The 12,144-nt window shown below is 39.8% G+C and overlaps 1 protein-coding gene across 1 annotated transcript in view; it reads right to left on the reverse strand.

Annotated features, from left to right (window-relative positions):
• The window catches only part of LOC113681723 (uncharacterized), a 44,176-nt gene extending 32,238 nt beyond the window's left edge, over positions 1 to 11,938 (reverse strand). Inside the window, exons 1-3 of the mRNA XM_027198845.2 lie at positions 11,718 to 11,938; positions 8,014 to 8,174; positions 1,742 to 1,819 (exon numbers count right to left, since the gene is read on the reverse strand). Of these exons, the coding sequence (XP_027054646.2) occupies positions 1,742 to 1,819; positions 8,014 to 8,174; positions 11,718 to 11,725 (247 nt within the window). The 5' untranslated portion in view covers positions 11,726 to 11,938. The remainder of the gene's footprint in view (positions 1 to 1,741; positions 1,820 to 8,013; positions 8,175 to 11,717) is intronic.
• Between the last annotated feature and the right edge of the window lie 206 nt (positions 11,939 to 12,144).

Here is a 12,144-nt window from a genome sequence, read left to right on the forward strand (position 1 = left end):
TTCCCTCAGTGTTAAGACTCGATGTATTAGACAAGATACACACAGGTCATCAAGGCATCCAGAAATGCCGTGAAAGAGCGAAAAGTGGTGTCTGGTGGCCGAATCTCAGCAAGCAGATAGAAGATCTTGTCAGGGAATGCCCTACTTGTATCAAGACGAAAACTAATCGTGCAGAGCCCATGATTCCTACACAGTTACCTGAGCGTCCATTCCAAAAAGTAGGAACCGATCTATTCGAATGGAAAGGACAGGAATTTGTCCTCGTGGTAGATTACTTCTCGCGGTATTGCGAGATTGGCGTACTTCGAAAAGCCACCTCTCAAGAAGTAATCAACCACCTAAAAGCGATCTTCGCGCGCCATGGAATTCCAGAAACCGTGATCTCCGATAACGGACCGCAGTATTCCTCAGCGGAATTCGCCAAATTTGCAGAAAAATGGGGATTCACACACATTACAAGCAGTCCAAAATACCCACAAAGCAACGGAGAAGCTGAACGCATGGTGCAAACAACTAAAAACCTCCTTACAAAATCTGACGATCCGTATGAAGCACTACTCGCTTACAGAGCTACTCCACTGGAAAACGGATTCAGCCCAGCCGAACTATGCATGGGACGGCGACTACGCACCACCCTTCCAACTACTCCGTCTAAACTAACACCGCAATGGCCAGAGTTAACGACATTGCGTGAAAAGGAAGCCAAGATTAAGACCGAGCAAATGAAAGAGTACAACCGACGACATGCAGTTAAAGAGCTCAGTAATCTGTCGCCAGGCGATCGTGTTTACATCCCTGATCGCAAAGAGAACGCGGTAGTAGTATCCAAAACACCACAGCCACGTTCCTACTACCTCGACACTGACAGCAACGCAACTGTTAGAAGAAACAGACGTCAACTCAATCCAAATCCTAAAGAAGCAAAGTACACAACGGAAAGCCCTCCACCTGATCCTCCCGAAATTTCCAAGGATCAGCCACCTATTCCGGCAGAGAAGAACGAAGCTTTTATGTCTGCCCAAAAGTCTTCCATTCCAGTTCCCGTTCCTGGAACCGCTACTCGTTCCGGAAGAAAGGTAAACCCGCCCAAGAGATTAGGTTTTGATTAGGACTGAATGAACATTTGCTATTAGTTTCATGATCAAATTACTTAATAGACTCGCTTTCCATTATTAGAAGACTTTGCACAGAGACATTCTTACAGTATCGAAATGTCTAGAAAGGGGGATGTGGGATTAGCCCTTAACCCTCTTACCTACCAACCGCGCTCGACTTATAAATATCCTAATGTGATTATGCAACAGTTCAGTTGACCTCAGGCCCTGCTCTTGTGAGCTCCTCTGCTCATTAAATATATAGCTTTAAATATATACTTGGCCTCCACTCTTTCTTTCGCCTCCGATAATCGCACAGGTAAGAGCTAATCGGATACGTAGATTGGAAGGAAGACATTTTTATATTTTTTAAAATAAAGAAAAATTATGTGCGTCAGTCAACTTGGCTAATGACTTATCGTTTGATCTCAAGAGCCCATTCAAAGCAACTTGAAGCTGAACTGGGCCAGCCTGCATACATATCACTGACAAATAAATAAATAAATAAATAAATAAATTAGAGCTAAAGAAAATTGACCCAAAGGCTTGAATGGTGTGTGTGGCTGTTAACCTGAAACTCTGCATCAGTACCGTTTCGGAATGTCTAAGGTAGCTTACATAATTAAAACATTAGTTCAGATACTGACCTCTGTCTTCACACTTCCACGTGTAACTACCATTTTCTTGGTGAACAAAAAAGCACAAATCTGGTTTCATAAGGCCATCTGAACAATATAAAAAAAAATAGTTTATTATTGTATTACAAGGTAACAGGAAAATCTGTGCACAATTTTTATAGTGATTTTCCTGAATAAAACACCAGGGTGTAACTGGCCTTTCTGGATATAAAGCAGTTGTCGGTTTGTTCAATTGTGCCCGTATGTTTTCATGTCCGTCGCAGGCTTTAAATTCAAGAACCGCGCGAAAACTTAACCTCGTGTCCAGGTTCTCTCAATCACAGACTCGAACGATCTGGGAAAGGCTTACGCTTAAATTTTAAGCATGTGATTAGTCGATTGTAGTTGAGGGCAGCATTTTCATTACGTCAGGGAAGGGGGTAGTGGTATGATGCGAAGCCTCCACCCATTGCTATGAAAGGGTGAGCTGTAACATCCACAGAAACTAACACTTTAACATCAGATAAGATCATAACACCCGCACACTTCGTGGGGACTTCTCACGCCTTTCGAGTCACTTGGTTGCAAATAACATCTTTATTCGTAAGCCATTGTATCCAAAGAGAATGAAGCAGCAGGAAACTCGCAACAGACTTGGTAGTTATTGACTGAGTTGGCTCAAAATAAGAACGTACAGATTTAGCGCAGCGCGACCACCCTGACACTTTTAATTATCTTCCACATGGTGGTAACAGTGTCTAAAATTGGACGCTAATGTCCAAAATCGAAGACTAGTGCCTAAAAAACAGACACTATTTTCTTAAAACAGAAATAAGTTTCCAAATTAGAAAATAGTAGACATTAGACGATTAGACACTAGTGTCGAAAGTCAGACATTAGTGTCTTATATCGACACATGTGACCAACATCGGAAACTTGTGTCCAAACTCGGGCAATAATGTCTAAAATCAGACACTAATCTCCAATATCAGTTACCTGTGTCCAAAATCGGACACTGATGTCTAAATCAGTCACTTGTGTCAAATAATCGGACCATACCACCAAAAACCAGACACTCGTGTCGGGCTGTTTGTGTATAAAATCAGACACTTTTGTCCAAACTCACTGGAGTCTAAAATCGACCAGCAATGTTCGAAATCAGACACTACGACCAGAAATCGGACACCGGACACTAGTGTCCAAAATCGGACACTTAAGTGTAACGTCGGACATCAATGTCTAAAATCAAAAAAAAAATTAAAAATGTATAACATTGGTTACTTGTGTCCAAAATCGGACACTACTGTTCAAAATCGTACACCAGTGTCCCAGATCAGGCACAAGTGTCCAAAATCGGACATTTACGCCTAAATTCAGACACCAGTTTCTTAAAAACGGGCACAAATTTCCAAATTTGAACACTAGAGTCAAAAATCGGAAACTCGTGTCCAATATCGAACACTTTTGTCCAAAATCGGACAAAAAAGTCTGAAATCAGACACTTACCTTTAAAATCGGTTGATTGTGTCTAAAATCGGACACCAGTGTCCAAAATCGGACACAAGTGTCCAAAATCGGACACTGGAGTTGAAATTCGGTCATTAATATCTAAGATCAGGACACCAGTGTCCAAAATCGGATACTAGTTTTCTAAAAATGAACACTACTGTCTTCAATCGAACAATAGTGTCCCAAATCGGACACAAGTATTTCAAATCGAACATTAGTGTCTAAAATCGGACAGCAGTGTCCAAAATCGGATAAAGTTGTCCGATTTTTGATTTTTGAGGTCTGATTTTGGACGCTTGTGTCCAATTTGTGACACAAGTGTTCGATTTTGGGCATTACCGACGAAGGCTGAGTGAGCTCTTTAGATTTGAATGAAGTACACCTGAAATAACCCAATACGCTCTTTAAAAAAATGATACTCTACTGAGATACAAGTCCCTTCATAAACCAAAACCAAGTAAACTTTACTAGCTGTAGTTATCGCGTTTGGAATACAGCACGATACGTGAATAAAATATCCGCCATTTTTTATTTAGAGAATTTCTTTTCGTTTCCCAGACCCCACCTCACAATACAGGGCGTGAAATTGCGCCTAATACAGGCGCCAATGCGACTAAATTTTTCATTTTGGCGACCAAATCCTGAAAGTTAGTCGCCAAATTGGCGACTACAACGTTTCATCATAACCTTACTAAGAGATATAGTGAATTAAATAAATTTGCAAAGATAAATCCGCGGCAAACTTCCTCGTTAAGTTTGTTTCCAAAACGTAGCACATGCATCTCGATCGATAACTAGACGCCATCTTGGATTTTGATTGAATAGCTTATTTGTTTTTCCGAAAGATTCGTCCGATTTATTGTTCGTAGACAAAATACGTTGTTGCATACAGCTTATCTCATAAGCGATGAAAATATTCGGTAGGACCTTTATCAAAAAGTCTCAGTATTATTTGTTATCTGCCCAGTCGTCAGGGGTGTGGGTAAAATATGCATTAAGTCAAAATATTTTGACTTAACACAGAAGTCTCGTCTGTCTAGTTAATTTCAAAACACATTTCATTTCAAGGCGTTTTCCACAAACCACTTCCTAAATAATAACATTATCTCATAAGAACCACTTGATACCAGACCACTCCCTAGAAATATGGCATCGTGCAATGCATTCTTGCCGATCACGAAAGTATCATTTTGACACTCGATGAAGAAAATTGGATAAGCGGTTTTATGGCTTAAAAATTACATCATAGCGGAAAAAAAAAAAAAAAAACAGGATGTATTCCTCCAAACTAAAGTCTACTCGCCGTCTACCTCTTTAGAATTTCATTCATTAGAATTTTGGCGTTTATTTATGTAAGATCTCCCCTATGAACCTCATCTTTTCCATTAACGATGACCGAGCAACTGAATGACAAATGGGATATTAATGACTATTATCTCATACCGCTATGAACATTGTGCTTCCAGAAAGAATCTCATTACCATCATAAGTAGATAAGTAGAATGAAGATGGAAAGTGTCTGCAGATCAGTGGATAACAAGTGCAACTTATCCCGTTACCTGGGACGTAAACACTGCATCTTAAAGAAATTGAATAGTTATTCAAAATTTATCATTCACAAAAACTGGATTTCCAAATTTTAGCTCTTCAAACAGAACCAGCTTTAGAGGATATTGGTAATTTTAAGCGGCGTACAATGATACCTAGAAACGCATGATCACTCGTCGTAAAATATCTATTTTCGTAAGATGGACCTAAACCTAACAAACTACCAAGAATATACCAAAAAAGACGAGAAAGAATCCCTAAGGATTAAGAACAAGGACAGCAGACGACCACCTTAAATGGTAAGACTCTTCCTAAATTCTTCAAGGTGGTTGTCTGCAATCCTTGCCAATATTCAACATCAGTAGGGATTCTCGCTTCTCTCTTTGGTAAAAATTTGAATCCTTGGTAATTGGATATCAAGGCAATTTTGCCCACACAGGCAGGGGCGTAGCCTTAATTTTTCAAGGGGGATCACACTGCGTCAAACGGAGGGTGCTCGCCAGTTTTCGCCACCTGAATATTGTGGGTTGTTTCCTTAAAAGAAAAAAGGCCTGCAAAGGAGGGGGGGTTATGGTAACCAACCCCCCCCCCCCAGTTACGCCCTCGCATTGATAGCGTAAGTTGATGTCTCAACTCATCCTCCAGACGAATTAGATCCGCCATCATATGTAGCACGACGCATAAAGCGGATTAAAATGCGAAGGCTTCACTCAGTATGAAAAATCTTTAGGGGTGGCCATGAAGTCAGTAACGCTTCTACGGGGGAGGGGAGTAGGAGAAATGGTTCTTTGTCTCAACCCCAACCCTAACCCTAACCCTAATCCTAACCCTAACCCTAACCCTAACCCCCCCCCCCCCATCACTTGCACTGTTCAGATGTTGAAGGTTCAACACGAACCAGAGTGGACTTAGAGGCCTGAGAAAAAAGGGTGCTGGACAAAGTGCCTCATATCCCTCTGATGATACAAATTGATAAAATCTTAAACCCCCTCACCTTTCAAAATATTCTCTGACAACGGACACATAATAGTATAAGACATATCTTGAGTCATAACTCTATCGCAAATGTGACAAGCTGTTTTCAACAACGACCATTATTAACGAGCGGTGCAGTCTGGAGAATTCTCTCGAGAAACGATTTATTGCGTATTTTAGTCAGAGGAACCAAAGCAATCCAGCACAAGAACGAAAGAACACTTTCATTGGCGCTTCGTCGTGTGACGCATCAAACAAAATAAATACAATTTGACTAAAGGCATGAAAAGCTCGTGTTTTTACATTTAAATATTCGAGTGTTTAATGCCGAGGGAGTACAGTTGAACGAGTCGATAATCGATTCAATCTTGATCTTATCAACATACTCCTACATGCAAAGCGTTTCATTAAGTTATTACAGTTACGAAATTTGCTGTAGCCAATGAGATCCCGCGCAAGAACTCAGCTATTGAGTGGAACATGTTCTGTTATTTCAGCTGCTTACGGTAGACGAAACGTCTGGGCGTTCAAAACACGACAAAAACAACAACAAAGAAAGAGTCCCATCGTCTGATTTCTGTTATATTAACAAAGAAAACATTTTTTAATTTAATCTTCCTCACTAAGGAATTTCTCAGCAAACTATACGTATCTCGAGCTTGAAATGTGCGTTAAAATTTATTCTATATTTAAAGGTGTGACAGATTTGAAATCATGGTAAATTTGGCTGAAGTCGAACAATCATAAAGCATAACGCTGCAGCCCCGTTCACAGTTCAAACGCTTTTGGCAAAAAGTGATTTCATGAAAATATTTACACTGTGTGATTATTCTCGAGCGTGTTTTCATCAAAAGCAATGAAGGACACTATGTTAATCCCATTAAATGGGTGCAAATTTTCACACTTCGCCGACAAAGGTTTTTGGCAATGTGAAGTACTTTCTACATTTCTGCGCCTTGCGATAAAGTGGCATTGTCTGGTGCGAGTTTCTCAATTATGAGCATATTTTCACTCTCGTATCTGGTGTAGTGATGGAACAAAACAGATTACCTCACTCGTCTGTCATTAAGCAATTTAATTTAAAGAAGATATCTAGTTCACAAAGGGTCAGTCAATTGTGCAAAACCTACTCTAACTTTATGATCCTTGCGGCCCTCTACTTTCTGTCTCTCCTGCGTTTTGGTACGAAAGTTGTTGATGTGTGGAACTTGAAAAACTAGACTCAGTTTGGCGAGAAATTTGGTTGTAAGTCTACAAGTCAACTCACTTGAATGCATTCGTAACATCTTGGCTATTTTGAGCCATTTAAAGGATTAAATGGTCAATTCCCGGAGGCTAGTTTTGAAAACAGTTTCTCTCTCCTAAGAAAGACGCCTTTCGTTAAAAATCAACCCTTAATTACAAAGTGAGATCACATTTGGTTTGTAAGGGCTTAGGTCGCCTACTGAAGTTGCGTGGATCATTGATTGGGAAATAACGATTGTCGTACTTCCAATACGGAGGTTAAAGACAAAAGAATGTGACAATCGACTAAGGCTCAAGACCTCGGAGGTGCCAACATACACTGAACAGTGAAGCGTTTCTAAGGAATGCGTAACAACCTTTATTTTTTCCTTTGCGGCCACGCCAGTTCGTTTTTGTAATTGAGCAATTCATTCACAACCGTAGTAGTAATCTAAGCTTGATGAAGTGTAGAAAGTCAGTGGGATTCCCTATGGCTTATCGGTGATCCCCCCACTTAAGCACTGGTCAAAGAGTTCCGAACGGCAATCACTTTGCCAAATTGTGAGTATTTCATCGAAAAAAAATAAACTATTCACTAAACATATTCACGAAATATTTCAGAAAAATGCAAAGTTGTTGGTAATTAAAACTCCATTTTTCACGCATCGCGTGGTGAGCAACCGTGAAGAGGAGTAAATACCGCATTTATAAACCAATCGCATGCATTTAAATCCTAGCTGCGAAGTTTGCGCCCGAAAAAATAATCGTTAATTGCTAGGAATGGCGACAAGTGACGGATTTGTGAAAAGGGTCAAATAGGCAAGTTTCAAAAATCCAGACGCATTACTCACTGAAATAAAAAAAAATATATTTCCAGTGCGTTATTACCTACAGGTTAGGGCAGGTAGTTAACTAAAAAACGCAGTAAGAATAAGACAACCAAAAATTCCCCTACAACACCGGATCATTCATTAATTACTGTAACTAAGTCTTTTATAGAGACCTCGTGGATATTATTAATAAGTAATTTTTTTCAAAGAACTTACCACCAAATTCCTCGAGTTCGCTAAGTGTTTCAATTTCAATTCCGAAACCTTCGGTTGATCCTTCCGATGTATCTTCGAGTTTAAATTCAGCGCCCTGTCGAATGGTAGCTTTGGAGGAGGTAACAGAGGCAAGCGCTGCCACTAAAAGGAAGATGAGGAATCTGCCACAGAAAGGCACAAAAATGGGGGTTAAACTCGATCCCATTTTGTGTAAACTGTTAGAAAAATTACCGCAAGCATTCAGTACCTTGTAGCCATGTTACAGCGAAACTCGATTCCGTCAAAGTGATGTTAAAGAGTGAAAGCCAGAGTATTTTTTTACCATAGAATAATTCAGAGGTCACATTCCGTACTAAAGGGTTTGGCTTATGACGGTAACACACTACCGGAAATTCACACGTAGCTGTTATAGATTAATTGGCCTCATTTACTGAGTACATAGCAATATCAAGTATCGTGAACGCAACCCGAGAGGAGAGTCAAATATCATGGTTGATGGTAAGGAATTTTAATGGTACAAAAAGTTGACTCCAAATATTTCGAGATAGCATTTTTGGCCCTTTCACCACCAAGATCTAATCATAACTTCTCCCTACTATCTGCCATATATTTCTTCTAATGTGCGTTCTGAGAATTTAGTGTATACCAACTTGACGATATCCCAGGGTTGATCTTTTTGTTTTTTTCACACCACATTTCTGTTTGACGATAACACTGGTAGAGATGAATGACTTATTGGTAACACCTGGAAATGACAGGGCTATAACAGTAAAACAGAAACTCCGAGAAAAATTTAGTGATGACAAAAGATCAAATTGAGAAGAACACGTGTTTGTGACATCTGTTCACAAATCAAAATAAAGGGAATGAAAATAAAGATTCATGGACTTTCATGTACTGTGTAGTACTCTGATGACGGGGAGGGAGAGCAACGAATTCGTCCGTGACGGAGATGCTAGTACATTAATTAATAGCCTCTTTGAGACAATTCAAGTTGTGCCACAGGTGACCCAAGCGTCTTACTGTGATTTCGGGGTTTGAAGATCATCTGAAATGCTGAACATATAATATAATAATAATAACAGTTTGTTAAACTCTCTTGCAGTAACTTACTGAATTAACGAGTTATCATACAATGAAAACTTAATAAGATCAACTATGTAAATTTCTGCATATGTTAAGTACATATAAGGCGATATTGAATGTTTTTTAGGCATGTAACACCTGGTACAAACAAAGTCGACAAAATGACGTTGAAAACCGCCAGAAGAGACAAGGCGGCTATGGAATAAAGGAAAGAGGCTTAACAAGTTATTTCGAGCATTTATTTATCATTATTATTTTTTTAAGTCGCACGTTAACGCTTAAAATGTAATAACGACGATAAATTGATTGAACCAAATGGTGAAAAAATTAGCAAAATACATAACCTAAAATTTTAAAAATTAAAAAAATTAATAAATAAATAAAAATAAGTGCATGGTAATTTTCTTAAAACAAACTCTTGGAAACGCCCTCTCCCGATCTCTACCAGGCCTGGATCTCTACAAGACTCGAGATATGATCTTACCCATTATTCGCCCTAATACCTCACTGACTCTTACAGGGCGAACTCCTGGGTTCTTATTGAGTGAGAGGAGCCCACAAAAAGTGTAGCTTTCAAGTTGGGACGGATGGGAGGTAAGACTTCAAAAAATATCCTGCTTATCGCGGCTATTTCTTTTCACAGGGCCTTTCCTTCACTATCGAAGATTTTGAGCAGAAGATTCTCTGGTAAAGTTTGGCGTCCATTCCTTATAGACCCGTCGGTTTTTTTTATCCTCCTTGTTGCATTGTAAATCATTTGTTCGTCAATGTAGTCAAAGATGTTGCGCGGAGTCTGGTCAAACAGTTTTCGCGCCTAGCGGGTGGTTTTCTTTCCGCGCGTCTAAGACTTCTTCTGAAAGACTGAGAAAGCCTGGGGAATTCTCTCTATCCAGGCGTTTTATTGCAGCAGACAGCTTTCCCTGAAAGACCAATATTCAGTAGATGCTTCCAATGTATCTTCGATTTTAAATTCAGCGTCCTATCGAATGGCAGCTTTGGATGAGGTAACAGAGGCAAGCGCTGCCACTGAAAGGACGATGAAGAATCTGCCACAGATAGGCACAAAAATGGGGGTTAAAAGACCAATATTGCAAAAACTCTAGATATATCCTCGAATCTGGCCTTTCTCGAAGTTGCATCCTCTCTTGTGTAAATTTTATTGCTTTCATTCGATTAGGAAATTTAGTTCTCCTTGCTTCCAGAGGGCTAGTCTGTGATCTATCGCGGTGCTTTGTTCTATGCTCTTGGAAGACAAGCCGAAGGTTTTCGCAAAATTTGGGCAGAATAACTGGAAACTCTATCAAAGTAATCGAGTTCAGAACAGAACTAGTTTTAAATTATTAGAGCCAGAACGTCAACGCACTTTCGCTCTTTTCAGCACTGCCCAATGGAATATTACGATGTTCCTTCTGAAATGAACAATTTCATTGTTGATGTCGTTCAAATTTTGGCAAAGGCTTTAAGAGCTGATTTTTCACCAAATCGGGTGGATTTGGCTGTGCACTAACACCTTTACGTGGTCTGTCTTTGATCTGGTTGTCTGGCTGTCAGGTTCCCCTGGGATTTTGATGTGCACAAACCGTATGCAAATTTGTTTCTTGTGCAAGCGCGTGTAAATTCACAAAAACCGTTCCTTCGCTTTAATCTTCCTACAAGTCCACAATGTCCATACTAGCGCCTCTGACATTGTGGTTTTGTGTTTCCTTCCTTTCTCCAGCCGATTAATGCATTAGCTCCGTTATATTGTCCGGTGACTTTTTCAACCTGGCAGCCTGATCAAGCAAGTCTTTGGGTGTCTGTTATAAATTCGCGTATCAAAGGTCATTCCACAAATCCTCATGATTCACATGCCGTTCCTTCTTTCTTCCGCTTTCCAGCTGCGGCGGTTTATCAAAACCATACACTCTTGCTCTCACACTTCATGAGTCATTAATGATCGTTTGTGTCCACTTCAGTCTTCCCGTTTTCTTTGATTGCGAGTGGCCCTCTTGAATTCAGTCATTCCGGTTTATCTTCTCAGATAAGACTCGTTGTCCTTCCATCCTTCTGACAACTTTGCTTTTCTCTATGTTGTTAGTAACACCAGAATGCTTCTTTTCCTTTTTTTTTTGTTTTTAATAGTTAGACTGACCAGACTTCTTCTTTCCAAAGTGCAACTCTATTTTCTTCGGAACGCTTAAAATACGCTTAAAATTCAATCCAAATTTATCCGGCAATCGTGCAATATTCAGGAAATAACGACTTCAGTAAAGCTAAAAGTGACTTAATACCAATAGACAAAAAGATAAACTTCATACCGAGGAACTTTTGGCTTTTATTTACTCCAGTTGATACGCATATGTTTATTAAGTTTATTTTTATGCTATATTAACACACCTATGAGCATTTTTGATACGATATTCCTATTAATGATCTTCAACCCCGAAATCACAAACAGTACGCTTGGGCCGCCTGTGGTTGTACTTTTGATGTGAAGCCAAATTCTCCGCTATCTACTATACGTATTGACAGCAGATTGACTGGGGTTTATTGAATACTTAGCCCCTTGAAGATAATTATCGATCACTTTGTTCGCAGGATTTATTCCGAATGCATGCATAAGTTAAAACAGCTCTCACCTTTCCATTTTTACTCCAGGCGTTTGGTAAGGAACACGAAGCGCGATGGAAGCAGCGGAGTGAAAAAGCCTGACCTGCAGTTCACTATCAACCCTAAATATCGTCAACTTTGTACTCGCGTCATTTTTGAGCGTCCGCTGATCAAGAAGAATGAAGGTTCTCTGCTCGAGGATTCCCGCATGCCCCAAGCCATTCCCCCAGGACGAACTTTGTTCTTCGAGTCCAACTTTCTCGCGCGTTCAAACCGCATAGCGTGACAAACGCGAAATTACATATTGCCATAAAAATTATCATATCCGCTCATGGTGCATTGTAACTATGTTTTATTCCAGTGTCAACCACTGATCGTATCGTTTTTAGCTTGAAAATATTCAGCCAGAGGCTAATTTTTAAGTAAGGCGCGTGCTAAATTTCTATTTATAACCTT

Source organism: Pocillopora damicornis, chromosome 14 (assembly GCF_964200805.1).
Source record: "Pocillopora damicornis chromosome 14, jaPocDami1.2, whole genome shotgun sequence".
In the NCBI taxonomy this organism is placed as follows: Eukaryota; Metazoa; Cnidaria; class Anthozoa; order Scleractinia; family Pocilloporidae; genus Pocillopora; species Pocillopora damicornis.